The sequence below is a fragment of the Pecten maximus genome, chromosome 14 (genome assembly GCF_902652985.1).
Source record: "Pecten maximus chromosome 14, xPecMax1.1, whole genome shotgun sequence".
Taxonomy (NCBI): domain Eukaryota; kingdom Metazoa; phylum Mollusca; class Bivalvia; order Pectinida; family Pectinidae; genus Pecten; species Pecten maximus.
This window is the reverse complement of record NC_047028.1, coordinates 30,515,582-30,532,878: the sequence shown is the minus strand read 5'-3', so window position 1 is coordinate 30,532,878 and position 17,297 is coordinate 30,515,582. Positions and strand designations below refer to the sequence as shown.

General features: G+C 38.8%; 1 protein-coding gene across 10 annotated transcripts in view; it reads left to right on the top strand.

The window, feature by feature from the left end:
- LOC117341584 (peripheral plasma membrane protein CASK-like) overlaps positions 1 to 10,953 on the top strand; it is a 268,153-nt gene extending 257,200 nt beyond the window's left edge. For 9 of the 10 annotated variants that reach the window (XM_033903430.1, XM_033903433.1, XM_033903432.1 and 6 more), the window contains one exon: positions 7,195 to 10,953. In XM_033903430.1, coding sequence (XP_033759321.1) covers positions 7,195 to 7,371 — 177 coding nt within the window. In that variant the 3' untranslated portion in view covers positions 7,372 to 10,953. The remainder of the gene's footprint in view (positions 1 to 7,194) is intronic. The other variant, XM_033903436.1, reaches the window with a different exon arrangement.
- Positions 10,954 to 17,297: the final 6,344 nt, after the last annotated feature.

The following is a 17,297-nucleotide window of genomic DNA, read 5'->3' as shown; positions in this document are numbered from 1 at the left end:
CAGTATCCCCTGATTGTAGTCAGCACTCCGTATTCCATGATGGTGGTCAGTACTCAGTATCCCCTGATGGTAGTCACTACTCAGTATCCCCCTGATGGTGGTCAGTACTCAGTATCCCCCTGATGGTAGTCAGTACTCAGTATCCCCTGATGGTAGTCAGTACTCAGTATCCCCCTGATGGTGGTCAGTACTCAGTATCCCCCCTGATGGTGGTCAGTACTCAGTATCCCCCTGATGGTAGTCAGTACTCAGTATCCCCTGATGGCAGTCAGTACTCAGTGTCCCCTGATGGTGGTCTGTACTCAGTATCCCCCCTGATGGGAGTCAGTACTCAGTATCCCCTGATGGTGGTCAGTACTCAGTATCCCCCTGATGGTGGTCAGTACTCAGTATCCCCTGATGGTGGTCAGTACTCAGTATCCCCCGATGGTAGTCAGTACTCAGTATCCCCTGATGGTAGTCAGTACTCAGTATCCCCTGATGGTGGTCAGTACTCAGTATCCCCTGATGGTAGTCAGTACTCAGTATCCCGTGATGGTGGTCAGTACTCAGTATCCCCCCTGATGGTAGTCAGTACTCAGTATCCCCTGATGGTAGTCAGTACTCAGTATCCCCCTGATGGTGGTCAGTACTCAGTATCCCCTGATGGTAGTCAGTACTCAGTATCCCATGATGGTGGTCAGTACTCAGTATCCCCCCTGATGGTAGTCAGTACTCAGTATCCCCTGATGGTGGTCAGTACTCAGTATCCCCTGATGGTAGTCAGTACTCAGTATCCCCTGATGGTGGTCAGTACTCAGTGTCCCCTGATGGTGGTCAGTACTCAGTATCCCCCTGATGGTAGTCAGTACTCAGTATCCCCTGATGGTGGTCAGTACTCAGTGTCCCCTGATGGTGGTCAGTACTCAGTATCCCCTGATGGTGGTCAGTACTCAGTGTCCCCTGATGGTGGTCAGTACTCAGTATCCCCCTGATGGTGGTCAGTACTCAGTATCCCCTGACGGTAGTCAGTACTCAGTATCCCCTGATGGTGGTCAGTACTTAGTATCCCCTGATGGTAGTCAGTACACAGTGTTCCCCTGATGGTGGTCAGTACTCAGTATCCCCTGATGGTGGTCAGTACTCAGTGTCCCCTGATGGTGGTCAGTACTCAGTATCCCCCCTGATGGTGGTCAGTACTCAGTATCCCCTGATGGTAGTCAGTACTCAGTATCCCCCTGATGGTGGTCAGTACTCAGTATCCCCTGATGGTAGTCAGTACTCGGTATCCCCTGATGGTGGTCAGTACTCAGTACCCCCCTGATGGTAGTCAGTACTCAATATCCCCCTGATGGTGGTCAGTACTCAGTATCCCCCCTGATGGTAGTCAGTACTCAGTATCCCCCTGATGGTGGTCAGTACTCAGTATCCCCCCTGATGGTGGTCAGAACTCAGTATCCCCTGATGGTAGTCAGTACTCAGTATCCCCTGATGGTAGTCAGTACTCAGTATCCCCCTGATGGTAGTCAGTACTCAGTATCCCCTGATGGTAGTCAGTACTCAGTATCCCCTGATGGTGGTCAGTACTCAGTGTTCCCCTGATGGTGGTCAGTACTCAGTGTTCCCCTGATGGTGGTCAGTACTCAGTATCCCCTGATGGTAGTCAGTACTCAGTATCCCCTGATGGTAGTCAGTACTCAGTATCCCCTGATGGTAGTCAGTACTCAGTATCCCCTGATGGTGGTCAGTACTCAGTATCCCCCTGATGGTAGTCAGTACCCAGTATCCCCTGATGGTAGTCAGTACTCAGTATCCCCTGATGGTGGTCAGTACTCAGTATCCCCTGATGGTGATCAGTACTCAGTATCCCCTGATGGTAGTCAGTACTCAGTATCCCCTGATGGTAGTCAGTACTCAGTATCCCCCCTGATGGTAGTCAGTACTCAGTATCCCCCCTGATGGTAGTCAGTACTCAGTATCCCCCCTGATGGTAGTCAGTACTCAGTATCCCCTGATGGTGGTCAGTACTCAGTATCCCCTGATGGTGGTCAGTACTCAGTATCCCCCTGATGGTGGTCAGTACTCAGTATCCCCTGATGGTGGTCAGTACTCTGTATCCCCTGGTGGTAGTCAGTACTCAGTATCCCCAGATGGTGATCAGTACTCAGTATCCCCTGATGGTGGTCAGTACTCAGTACCCCCCTGATGGTAGTCAGTTTTCAGTATCCCCCCTGATGGTGGTCAGTACTCAGTATCCCCTGATGGTATTCAGTAATCAGTATCCCCTGATGGTAGTCAGTACTCAGTATCCCCTGATGGTGGTCAGTACTCAGTATCCCCCTGATGGTAGTCAGTACTCAGTATCCCCTGATGGTGGTCAGTACTCAGTATCCCCTGATGGTAGTCAGTACTCAGTATCCCCTGATGGTAGTCAGTACTCAGTATCCCCCTGATGGTGGTTAGTACTCAGTATCCCCTGATGGTGGTCAGTACTCAGTATCCCCTGATGGTGGTCAGTACTCAGTATCCCCTGATGGTAGTCAGTACTCAGTATCCCCTGATGGTGGTCAGTACTCAGTGTCCCCTGATGGTGGTCAGTACTCAGTATCCCCCTGATGGTAGTCAGTACTCAGTATCCCCTGATGGTGGTCAGTACTCAGTGTCCCCTGATGGTGGTCAGTACTCAGTATCCCCTGATGGTGGTCAGTACTCAGTGTCCCCTGATGGTGGTCAGTACTCAGTATCCCCCTGATGGTGGTCAGTACTCAGTATCCCCTGACGGTAGTCAGTACTCAGTATCCCCTGATGGTGGTCAGTACTTAGTATCCCCTGATGGTAGTCAGTACACAGTGTTCCCCTGATGGTGGTCAGTACTCAGTATCCCCTGATGGTGGTCAGTACTCAGTGTCCCCTGATGGTGGTCAGTACTCAGTATCCCCCCTGATGGTGGTCAGTACTCAGTATCCCCTGATGGTAGTCAGTACTCAGTATCCCCCTGATGGTGGTCAGTACTCAGTATCCCCTGATGGTAGTCAGTACTCGGTATCCCCTGATGGTGGTCAGTACTCAGTACCCCCCCTGATGGTAGTCAGTACTCAATATCCCCCTGATGGTGGTCAGTACTCAGTATCCCCCCTGATGGTAGTCAGTACTCAGTATCCCCCTGATGGTGGTCAGTACTCAGTATCCCCCCTGATGGTGGTCAGAACTCAGTATCCCCTGATGGTAGTCAGTACTCAGTATCCCCTGATGGTAGTCAGTACTCAGTATCCCCCTGATGGTAGTCAGTACTCAGTATCCCCTGATGGTAGTCAGTACTCAGTATCCCCTGATGGTGGTCAGTACTCAGTGTTCCCCTGATGGTGGTCAGTACTCAGTGTTCCCCTGATGGTGGTCAGTACTCAGTATCCCCTGATGGTAGTCAGTACTCAGTATCCCCTGATGGTAGTCAGTACTCAGTATCCCCTGATGGTAGTCAGTACTCAGTATCCCCTGATGGTGGTCAGTACTCAGTATCCCCCTGATGGTAGTCAGTACCCAGTATCCCCTGATGGTAGTCAGTACTCAGTATCCCCTGATGGTGGTCAGTACTCAGTATCCCCTGATGGTGATCAGTACTCAGTATCCCCTGATGGTAGTCAGTACTCAGTATCCCCTGATGGTAGTCAGTACTCAGTATCCCCCCTGATGGTAGTCAGTACTCAGTATCCCCCCTGATGGTAGTCAGTACTCAGTATCCCCCCTGATGGTAGTCAGTACTCAGTATCCCCTGATGGTGGTCAGTACTCAGTATCCCCTGATGGTGGTCAGTACTCAGTATCCCCCTGATGGTGGTCAGTACTCAGTATCCCCTGATGGTGGTCAGTACTCTGTATCCCCTGGTGGTAGTCAGTACTCAGTATCCCCAGATGGTGATCAGTACTCAGTATCCCCTGATGGTAGTCAGTACTCAGTATCCCCTGATGGTGGTCAGTACTCAGTACCCCCCTGATGGTAGTCAGTTTTCAGTATCCCCCCTGATGGTGGTCAGTACTCAGTATCCCCTGATGGTATTCAGTAATCAGTATCCCCTGATGGTAGTCAGTACTCAGTATCCCCTGATGGTGGTCAGTACTCAGTATCCCCCTGATGGTAGTCAGTACTCAGTATCCCCTGATGGTGGTCAGTACTCAGTATCCCCTGATGGTAGTCAGTACTCAGTATCCCCTGATGGTAGTCAGTACTCAGTATCCCCCTGATGGTGGTTAGTACTCAGTATCCCCTGATGGTGGTCAGTACTCAGTATCCCCTGATGGTGGTCAGTACTCAGTATCCCCTGATGGTAGTCAGTACTCAGTATCCCCCTGATGGTGGTCAGTACTCAGTATCCCCTGATGGTGGTCAGTACTCAGTATCCCCTGATGGTGGTCAGTACTCAGTATCCCCTGATGGTGGTCAGTACTCAGTATCCCCTGATGGTGGTCAGTACTCAGTATCCCCTGATGGTGGTCAGTACTCAGTATCCCCTGATGGTTGTCAGTACTCAGTATCCCCCTGATGGTTGTCAGTACTCAGTATCCCCTGGTGGTAGACAGTACTCAGTATCCCCCTGATGGTAGTCAGTACTCAGTATCCCCCTGATGGTAGTCAGTACTCAGTATCCCCTGATTGTAGTCAGTACTCAGTATCCCCTGATGGTAGTCAGAACTCAGTATCCCCTGGTGGTGGTCAGTACTCAGTATCCCCTGATGGTAGTCAGTACTCAGTATCCCCTGATGGTGGTCAGTACTCAGTATCCCCTGATGGTGGTCAGTACTCAGTACCCCCCTGATGGTGGTCAGTACTCAGTATCCTCTGATGGTGGTCAGTACTCAGAATCCCCCCCTGATGGTAGTCGGTACTCAGTATCCCCTGATGGTGGACAGTACTCAGTATCCCCTGATGGTGGTCAGTACTCAGTATCCCCTGATGGTAGTCAGTACTCAGTATCCCCTGATGGTAGTCAGTACTCAGTATCCCCCTGATGGTGGTCAGTACTCAGTATCCCCTGATGGTAGTCAGTACTCAGTATCCCCCTGATGGTGGTCAGTACTCAGTATCCCCTGATGGTAGTCAGTACTCAGTATCCCCCTGATGGTAGTCAGTACTCAGTATCCCCTGATGGTAGTCAGTACTCAGTATCCCCTGATGGTGGTCAGTACTCAGTATCCCCCTGATGGTGGTCAGTACTCAGTATCCCCTGATGGTAGTCAGTACTCAGTATCCCCTGATGGTGGTCAGTACTCAGTATCCCCTGATGGTGGTCAGTACTCAGTATCCCCTGATGGTAGTCAGTACTCAGTGTCCCCCCTGATGGTAGTCAGTACTCAGTATCCCCTGATGGTGGTCAGTACTCAGTATCCCCTGATGGTAGTCAGTACTCAGTATCCCCCTGATGGTGGTCAGTACTCAGTATCCCCTGATGGTAGTCAGTATCAATCTTCCTGATTGTAATCCATACTCAGTATCCCCCTGAATGATAGACAGTACTCATTAAACCCTTAAATGAATGGAAGTTGTTTTAAAATGTTGAAAAACCCCTCCCCTATATTATCACCGTATTGAATCTGGGTTTTACTGCTTCTGTTACATTTTAGTATATATATATATACATGTATCCCATTGTTCTTGTGTTACAGGTGCTGAGTTTCAATTGATATTCCTCCAATATTATGCATGAATTGTTTAATATATTTATCGATTTACAAAAAAAAAATGTTGAAATATCCACCTCTCTCCTCCTAACTGAACATATGTTTTCTGTATCATTATCATTGTGAATGACGAATGTACTCGTTTACTGTGCTACTAACAAAATCGCATGCTATAATATAACAGCTCAAGTTCGTATATCGTTAAAAAACCTGTAAATGTGCTGTTAGTCCCGTCTGGAAATTAATTAACAATGTTTATTTCAATTTGAATGATAAAGTATCAATGGTCAGTTTTACCTTTCAATTCCACATGTACCAACTTTAATATTGTTTTTAAACCCCTCACTACAGTGATGTTAAGATAGGTATACAATATATTGAAGGCAATCTGACGTCCGTTTTTCATTAAATAGAAGGTTGTGCTGATAGTTCTTTCAACCAGATCCTATTAACATTTTGAATGACCTGATGATGAAATAAATTTTGTATGATTTTTATCAGTATTTTAATCATTTTAATGCTTTTCTTGGGGGATACTCTTCCAATTTTGATATCCATACAATTACAAAGTTTGTCTTAATTGACCTTGCTTGCCAATTGTGAAGAAACATTGATACACATGTTCAGTACCTAGTTAAATGGACGATGTCCAGTTAACCTTCTCCAGATTCAGTTCGTGGTCAGTCTCTGCCTTTTGAATTTCCGTTAGCCCTACCTACTTCCCGTTTTTCGTAAAACTTATGGTTAATCATTGTCCATACTCTTTCACTTTCTAATTATAACTGTAATGTAATTTCTCCAACACAGCTGCAGTTAATTGATTAATTTCAACTTCAAGGATTTTTAGTCCACCATCAGTCAAATCACCCTACATTCGTGATCTGTCTTCCATTCATAAATCCTGTTATCACTATTCCTGGAAAAAAACTGGAGAGATTTTCCTCAAACTTCACTGTATAGGGTCCCCCTCATCCCTGAGTCGTGCCAATTCAATTTTGATTCTGATCAGGAAAACAAAATGGCTACCAGGCAGTCATTTTGGATTTTGACAATTGTAGTCTGTTATCGCAATTTCTTCTAAAATACTGGAGGGTTATTTCTCAAACTTCACTTTATGTTTCTAATCGTCCCTAGATGTGCCCAATCAATTTTAAGTTTAATTGGGAAAACGAAATTGCCAAGAGGCAGCCATCTTGAATTTTGACATTTGAAGTTTGTTATTACCATGTTTTGCAGCATTGCAACATGTACATTGTTTGTGTAGAAAGTAACATTAATCTTGATAAGACTGGGTCGATTTCTTGCATATTTGAATCGCGTCGTAACTCAGAATAATGTCAAAACTTGAATCTTAGTTTAATATGTCTGGTCTGCAGTATTGTTATATGTGAGAATTATTTCAAACATCTACACGTTATTGGTTCAGTTTGAAAAAAAAAATCTTGAGTGATCACGTTTTCTCTAAGTTAATGCCTCCACATTTGCGTCTTACTCACCATTTTATTTTATATTACTATATATAGTTTCTGTTTTCTTGTTGTAGGATGCCAGTCTAGAAAAGCTAGCTACAGAAAGTGAACTGCTTGAGAAAGCGTATGGACATTATTTTGATTTGAAAATTGTGAACAATGACATCGAAGAAACCATAAGAACTTTAGAACAAGCAATAGATGAGGTGTCTTCAACTCCACAGTGGGTACCTGTCAGCTGGGTGTACTGATGGGTGGACAGCAGATGCAGCTACATTGTGGAGTAGCTATGTGAACTAGAGCATTGACATAGCAGGTCAAAATTAATATAATGGCCTATAACATTTTCTGTGATTTGTTATATAGAAAAAAAAACCACAAGGAATCAACATGATAAAATTATCCAGACGGCGGTGCTCTTTTGAAATTCCGTTTCCATGGCAATTCAGGGTTATGTATAGCTGTCTACGAGATGAGAATTTCTAGGTGAAGATTGTGACGAATTCTTGTGGAGTTGTGATATCTTGTACTATTTCAGCCTCGAGGTTGCCCTGAAGATGGATGTACGTTGATGGACAGCTCTTTACCGCTGATAACACATGAACGTCAAGAACACCCAGTCTTTGAATATGTATAGCCTTTAGTTTCAGAAATTGTCAATTAAACTCTTTCTGAAGACCATGCAGACATTGATTTAATCTACAAAGTGGTTGTGTAATATTATAAAGCTCTCAATGTAGCAATACAATGTACTTTAACTTAAAAACAGGTTTGAGATAAAAAAAAAAAAAATATGTACTGTTTACAAAAAGTTTTGAAAGTTAATCTTCATAAAGTGATTAGTTGATTTTAAAGCAATATTTCATCAGCTTCTAAAGTATCATAATGAAATTTTCTTTCCAAAAAAATAAAAATATGAACTGTTATCCATAGGAAATCCCCTTAATACCAATTCAAATAGGCCAAGACTATAGATTATTGTGTCTAGCAAGGTCGTTAGGAAATTATTTCTTTGACAATTAGTGTGTAGCTGTAATATGTGGAAGATGCATGAGTAGAAAAGGAGGCGAGTTTTCAATGAATATTAAAAACTAAGTTGTTGAATGGTTAGAAGATGACCTACAAGCATGCATTTTTCCAAGTCTGAAAAGAGATTTTTTATAACTTTATCAAAAGGACTTGTAGAGTTATATCTATTATCTTATCACTGTATATATAAACATGTAGACATACTAACACTTACATGTACAATGTATCATTGTCTAGTGCTCTCATTTCCCAGGATTCATATCAGTTTTGGTATCACAAATTATTGAGTACATCTAAATTTTGTGTAACCCTGCAATCCATTGGAAACGTTCTATGTCAGTTTCATGTGCTCCAACAAACTATCAGATTGGCAATAGATTTTTCAGTGATGTATATTTTGAGCCGTAAATACAAAATTTTGAAATAAAATGCACAATAAAGGTAATCGAAATATTATAGGTGCAATATTAGTTAAAAGCAGTTTTGTCTCTGAAATGTACATGTCAAAATTTTGATGGATTTTAGAGTTACCAAATAGATATTCAAAATTACCAGTTTCATTAAGTCTTCTTATTAGAAACACAATTTTAGCGCTTTATGGAAGTTATAATAGGTTAATTTGTTGGTACAAAGGTGGAAAAATTATATATCTCGAAGGAAACAAAGTTAAAACTGACATTAGCATAATCATAATTGAGAACAAAGGTTGTGAAAGCAAAAAAAAATAAAATGATAAAATAAGTTCTTCTTTAAAATATGTATGTTTACAGTATAATTACTCTTTACTGTATTTTTCCTCAAATAAGCCGCCTCCACATGTGTGAATTGAAAGTTAAGTTTTAAATTTGAATTTGAGGAGTGCATATTTGTGAACTATTTTAAGCTTAATTTTTTAAAATCTGCAAAAAGGAAGGGAGATTATTTGTTGGTAGGGTCTTATTTGTGGATAAATATATAATGGTATGTATATATAATTATAACTTATATACATGATGAATATAGGTAGGTTTGTATATATATATATACTTCTAATTATTGGGATTATACTCAAGTTTAGCCTATACACAGACACTGGGTAGGCCTAACAAGAACTCCATGTGATGCCAACTTCGGCAGTATTCAGCATTTCTTGTCAAAAACAGATTTATCACAGAGTTGAATTTAATAGGAGCTCAGACTATATATTAATATTATACAGGAACTTCAGATATTTTAACATGTTTTTTGCTGGACTTTTTCACAGAAATTGGAAAATAATCAAAGAAAAAAATCATTTCATCATATTGATGTGTCAACTAAAGAAAGCTAAAATTGGTGATATGTATCATGTATTTTTCAGTTGCAGAGTTCTCTAATTCTCCTGGAGGTAATCATCATAATTTCACAGTGAAAATACCCAACAATACTGGAGAATCAAGTTTGTAAAGTCTCCTGGTTGTGTTTTTCATAATCATTTCACAGTAAAATACTAACAGTACAGGAGAAACAAGTTCTCTAACTCTCCTGGTTGTATTTTCATAATCGTTTCACGGTGAAATACTAACAGTACAGGAGAAACAAGTTCTCTAACTCTCACTGGTTTTTTTTTTTTTCATCTACAGAGTTCTTTAACACTCCTGATTGTGTTTTTCATAATCAATTCACAGTGGAAATATCCAACAGTACAGGAGAAACAAGTTCTCTAACTCTCCTGGTTGAATTTTCATAATCGTTTCACGGTGAAATACTAACAGTACAGGAGAAACAAGTTCTCTAACTCTCACTGGTTGTGTTTTTCATCTACAGAGTTCTTTAACACTCCTGATTGTGTTTTTCATAATCAATTCACAGTGGAAATATCCAACAGTACAGGAGAAACAAGTTCTGTAACTCTCCTGGTTGTATTTTTTAGCTGCAGAGTTCTCTAACTCTCCTGGTTGTGTTTTTCATATTCATTTCACAGTGAAATACTAACAGTACAGGAGAAACAAGTTCTTTCACTCTTCTAGCTTTGTTTGTCATGATCATTTCACCGTGAAAACAGTGCAGGATAAACAAACCTGTTCATTAACCTGGTTTTAATCCTCGTGATCATTTCACCAGGGAAAAATTAGGTCAAGATTCCTTTGATACTTATCCAGTCAAAACACATTATCTTAGTAAAAACATGTATTGCAATAATGTTTCCATTATAAGATTTTAATTTGCACATGAGATTTGTCCTCAAGGGTCCAGGATGATGAAGAGGTCATATTTTTGTGTGATTTGTTAATGTACAGAAATTTAGCCATTTTTTTTTTTTTTTTTTTTGACACTCTTTAAATTTACACACTTTTTGATACATCAAAATATTACTTCAACAATATTTATTTCAGCAGAATTGTAGATGTAGCATTCATGAAGAAACTTACTACATATGAAGTGTACATGTTTTATGAAGTCAATTTTTCTATAAAGCCTAACATCAGTTTATGTATGAATAAGTCCCAATTTTTTTTATTTTTGAGGTCTTCCAATAAAAATGGAGCTTTAATTAGAATTTCAAATTCTTCATTAATTGAAATTAAAATCAAAATTGATATTGTGTGGTATATGTGAGTTTGTGAAAACTGAAGAAAAACTTGAAAACATTTGCGGAGAAAAATCTTAGGTACATTACTTTGTCGCAAAAGAAACTGTATTCTGCGTGATTATATTTCCAGATATTAAAAGAGTTGTCACCGCTGGTAAAAAAGAATGTATGCATGTATATAATAAATATTGATTTAAAAGAATATTTAAATGGAAAATATAGAAAATTACAATAAAACTGCTGATAAAATGAACTTTTATATGTTTGTGGTTTTTACCAAAATGGGAGATAACTGTAGGGACTAACTACAGATCCTGTGTGATGGAGACAGAAAACCAAGGTAAGGGGAGATAATCACAGGGAATACTAGTCCTCTGAAAAATCTGGGAAGGGGAGATAATTATAGGGAATACTGGTCCTCTGGAAATTCTGGGAAGGGGAGATAATCACTGGAATACAGGACCTCTGGAAATTCTGGGAAGGGGAGATAATAACTTGATTACAGGACCTCTGGAAATTCTGGGGAGGGGAGATAATCACTGGAATACAGGACCTCTGAAAATTCTGGGAAGGGGAGATAATCACTGGAATACAGGACCTCTGGACATTCTGGGAAGGGGAGATAACTGGATTACAGGACCTCTGGAAATTCTGGGAAGGGGAGATAATAACTGGAATACAGGACCTCTGGAAATTCTGGGAAGGGGAGATAAGCAGGATGTCGGAAAATTCTGGGAAGGGAAGGTAATCACAGGCAATATAGGTCCTCTATAATCTATGGTAAGTGGAGGTAATCACTCATTATTTCTCTGAATTTTATGAAATCTATCGGAATACTCTTTTATACTTCACTTGTGAATCAAAACAATGAAACAAAACACCGGTCAAATATAACAAATTTTATTTGAAAATTGAAAACAAAAATGATATGCCATACAAAAACAAAATGTTTCTCTTAAACTGAATTTTACTAATGCTATAAACAAAATGATAAAAGCCATACAGTCTTAAACGTGAGTAATTTAGGTTCCATACACTACATGTAGTCGTGTATAGTAGATTTCGTACAATATACATACTGTCTCCATGCATAATAGATATACATACTCTGTTTCCATGTACAGTACATTCCACACAATGTATATATTCGGCTTCCAAATACAGTAGATTCTATTCAATATACATACTCGGTTTACACATATGTAGATTCTTTACAATATAAATACTCAGCTTTCAAATACAGTATATTCCATACAATATACATACTCCGTTTCCATGTATAATAGATTCCATACAATATCCTCCAGAACATGCTAGGTTTTCAAATACAGTAGATTTCATACAATATACATGCTTAGTTTCCATGTAAATTGGATTCCATACAATACTTTCAGATACAGTATATTTCATACAATGTACATACTCTGTTTCCATGTAAATTAGATTCAATACAATACACGTACTAATGTTTAACAGAATTATTGTGTTGTAGAAATTTATCAGTAAGTTTGATTTTTCAAAGAATTTTATATGTTGCAGCATCTGTCATATACTTTGATCCAAGAAAATGCTGAATAGATATGCCTTAAAAGTTATCTAAAACTTTACTTAATGTTCATTTGGAGAAATTTATTTATTACATTACAAATATTCTCACGAAGTTCCTGAACATGTACTTCCTTATGTTTTCAATTTGAGATGTTAATTGGTTTGACAATCAACATTAAAATTTTTATTACATTTTTACCAGTGAAATATCAAAAATTATTCATTCTATAAAAGTGATATTTTTCACTAGTGAAAAATATCACTTTTGCTGATTTGACCAATCAAATTAATGATTAGAAAATACAAAAATAATTGACCAATCAGAAAGCCCGACATATATGTCAGCACCTGGACAGGGGGGAACTACTTTTTTTGTTTACAAATTATCGCTGTAGGCCTAGTTAGCATACGGGGTAGGTTTTTCGTTGATAAAAAATGTAATAAACAGAATATCTAACAGTGTCTTCAGTAATACCAAATATATTTCACTCGTGTGGCTAATATTTTGATATTTTTCAATAGTGCTGCGCGCACTAGTGAAAAATATCAAAATATTAGCCACACGAGTGAAATATATTTGGTATTACTGAAGACACTGTTAGATATCCTCTATATCTTTGCGCATATGAACAAAAATATGACTTTATATCCTATATAGGCATATACACATAAATGAGTCGGACATTTCAAAATTCTTATTGTCCCTTTTTGAAGCATTGTTTAACAGTTATGGTGATGAGCCAAGGTCTCAAAATATTGGGACACATTTACACATGTAATGAGCATGAAGAAAAATACAGAAAGTAGCGCTATTGTTTAAAAGAAATTGAACAAAGATTTTATAACTTACGATATAGCCAATCACCAAAACCTTAATAAGTTTTAACATAAGATAAGCAAAAAAGGGCAACAGCTTGAAAAAGATGACATTTGTTTAGCCAAAATATTATCTTGTATATATTGAAATAAAATGTGGACTCTAATACCAAATAAGCACCAATTATATTTAGCTTACACCATATTAGTCCAGCAATAAGCCAATGCTTGGTAATAAGCCCCATGTCTGGTAATGAGCTCACCTCACAGAAAAGTGCTATTGTCTAGTTTTGTATGTCGGCCCCTGGGCCTATTACAGGATAAATATGGCATAAAGCTAAAACTTAGCAAAAAGCAAGTAGATATTGTAGCAACATAAATAGGATTTAAAAAACAACTTTCAGAGGTTGAAGAGCTTGCTCTGAAAGCAAGTGAAAGCACTAGTGATTTTATGGTTTGTGTTTTTATTATTATGTACTTCCATCAAATGGACACTATTTACCTTTAATTATATATACATATGTATAATTAAAGGTAAAAGGTATATTTACTTGTAATGCATTAATGAAACAAACATTCATACCCTGCCTATACTACCCTCTGGCAACCATCTGTCAGAAATTGTCCGTCCGTCGTCCAGAGCTACGTTATTGCAGCTAGTAATTATGTGTAATAGATATATACTTTAAGTTATTATTAGACAGCCATGCTAATCCAAAGTGTAAGTGAACAATTTGAAATTTTGTTTTTTGGACAGTCTCTAAATATTTAATGGTAATAAAAGAGGAAAAAATATCCTCACCACTTTGAGAATGTCTAAAACCAGCTCAACGTTGCTTTTCCAAATATCGAGACAAACTCAAAATTATTGGTGATATTACAGGCAAAGTAAAATTGTTCAGAGTCAAATAAACAATTTTGGTAACACTAACCAAATTTAATCTCATTTTTTCTGGCAAATGTTCAATTTATGAGAGGAAACCCTGAAAACAAAGAACAATTATATACCTTACTCGTAAAATATTATAAAACATGATATAAAAAGGCCAGTTGTTTTAATGCCATTTTTGCTACAAAGGCAAGAACAGTTGCAAAAACACAAAAACAACAAAAGAAACAATTTCCATCTCATTCAGTGTCGCAGACTCAACTGACCTCATTCTGTTGAACACAAAGCTGTAAAGGGGAAGTACCACAATAGCCCGAGTTACCTCTGGCCCTGATACCATGTCGGCCAGAGGAAACTTGGGCTAGTACCACAACAAAGCAGTATGATATCAGCTTCTTCTTTCCAATGTTGTAACTAAGAGGGTTTTAAACGGAAGAAAAAAGCTTAATAATACATGTATTGCTCAATAAATAATTTAAGAGAAAAAAAAGTAAATGTAAACAAAGAATTATGAACAGTGTAACCATAGGAATTCAACATAGCACAAATGTGACAGGAAATTCAAATCTTTTACCTTAGGATCAACAACACATAGTGTACATATATGATACATTGTGTTAATGATTAGATATACATTTTTTGTATAACATAGAAACACAAATGATGAAGGAAGAAAATTTGATGGCCCGGGCCTCAAACTCGCAACCAAATCACCAAGCCAGAGATACCGGCAGCTTATACATGTGCCACAAAGTCCACATACTTCACGTAACCATAAGATATATTCATACACATATACTTGAGTCACACATTCCCACACACATATGAGAAATGAACACAGCAGGCATACATTTATGCAGACAAGGTCAAAGAAGTCCTAATTTTTTTTCCCAAGGCCATCAAACACCATGATGAAAAGTTTTGAGGGTTATCTATCTTTTTGTGCAGTTTGGAGTTTTTTTTATACAATGGTATTACTGTGTGTATATATTACACAAATATATAACTTAAAAAAGAAATTACATCTATCTAAGTACTACCGAGACTTGGCACAAATTCCTGACCCATGGTCTGTCTTACAGCAGTGACAATTAATGTCGTGGAATTCATCAAAGTTTAATCAAATCCATATGTTATTGGCACTAGTGTAAGATTCTGTTTATCACATAACTCATACATGTATTTATGAGAATATAAGTGAGAATGCTAAAATCAATTTCCCTATAAAAGATAAGGCCAGGCCAGGTTTGACAAGGATGGTGTACATTTTTTGCCTGTACAATCGACGATGGTACTGGACCGTGAGTAAGGAATCTGTCCCCGATACTTCTGACTATAACACTAACTATGACATATGTCACGAGATTCTCTGATTCTACCACATATTTAAAATTTTGACCCAAATAGGGTGATCTAGATAATGCAACAAAGTTTTGATTTAACGTGTTTTGACAATCAGGTTTACTGTTACAAAGGATGACATACAAAGATCCTCACACAGCTACCCTTGAGCGGACAGAATACGATGAGAGGTATATGTTTCACTTGCAAATGGGTTATTGGGCCTTGAAAGCCATGAAATAAATATACAGTGCATTCCGCTTAATTGGGTAGCCTATTTGCGGGGCCTTTTTACCCGATTAACCGGCTTATGCGATTAGCCGAAAATGCATGTCGCCATCTTAGATTCGGTCCGTAATGTTGTCTTAATGAGTTGGATCGAGTTTGGATGAAAATATTGATGTTTATTATTGTTATTAATGGGTGTTTTTGTTTGTGGTCTTACCAATGTCGAATGGTCCAATTACTAGTCCATATTATTGCATTAAAATACGTGTATTAAAATAATAATAAAACCTGACGTATTGTTGTTATTTGTGTACAATCGTGGTACCTCAAATCGGGGCATCGGAGCATCCATATTTCATCCACATGTTTGACATACGATCTAAAGACTTGCCGACAGCTCATTTCTCTGATGCTGATCATAGAGGCATTCATTTGTTCGCTATGAAGTTTTTAACAAGATCTTCAGATATTATTTCATATCAATTTGCCGAAGCACAGTGTGTCCTAATGTCTTCTCTCTTCAGGGATATGCGGGATACTTGGGACTGCGAGCAGTCTAACTTCTTAGCGATGGCAGCCTGGGAGAGCTTCTGGTCAAGAAGTTTAACAACTTCATACTTGTCAGCAAGGGTCAGGTCGTTGCGTTTGCGTTTTCCGGAGGTGGCCATGTTATCGATTGTAGTCGTAATGTTGATATGATTGCAAGATAGAATTGGGCCCCGTTTTATAGTTTATTAATAAGTAAGGATATATAGCGGCATCTTTGATATTAGTAAGTAAAAAAAAAAAAAAAAAAAAAAAAATGTGAGGTGGCCTCATAAAACAAAACAAAATCCAATCTGATGTTTTATTAATCAGTTCTAATCCTTACCTGAGCATAACGTGTAAGCTACCGCCGGGTACTGTCCTTTTATCGTCTCGATATTGTTGTCATAATAATTTACCTGTGTACCAGTGTCGCAATACAAATGTATGCGAGATGGCCTCATAAAACAACACAAAATCCAATTTGATGTTTTATTAATCAGTTCTAATCCTTACCTGAGCATAACGTGTAAGCTAACATCGGGCGTCTGTCCTTTTATCTTCTCGATATCGTTGTCATAATAATTTACCTGTGTACCGGTGTCGTCACATTTCCCCCGTGGCGAACCCCTCACTTTTAATCCACCGCAATTTAACAGTCAACAGTTGGCGGTGATATCAATCGATCTGTATAGCAATGTCAGACCCAGTTGAAACCCTATTGTTTTTGTCTCCGCTTTCAAGTTTTCTTTTTATCCCAGCGGTAAAAAGTTTAATTGCATAGTAGATTAATATCGCTGTTAAAACCTCCATTTCGTTGGCCTAATGCTGGCTCTAAAAATAACATTAGATTTTACCCATAATGCTTAACCAATTTCCTGTTATGGGAAAAAAACCACGAAGAACAACGAACGTAACAGTAAATAAAAACGACACAACATTAACGATTAAGGTAATATTATACCGGTTTTTGACATCATAACTATCAAAGGAACCTTTTTTGTTGATGAATGTCTAAAACTTAAAGAAATACGCGATGACTTTCATGAAAATCGGAGCATTTCTATTTTTTTTTTACCCGATTGTTTATTCGAATAACCGAAAAATACGACTTTTCCAACCCAATTAAACGAATTTTTTTAACATGATTTAAGAGAAAATGGTTTTGGTTTTTGAAATTTTACCCAATTAAACGAAATACCCGATTAAGCGTTACCCGATTAAGTGGAATGCACTGTATATTCATAGAT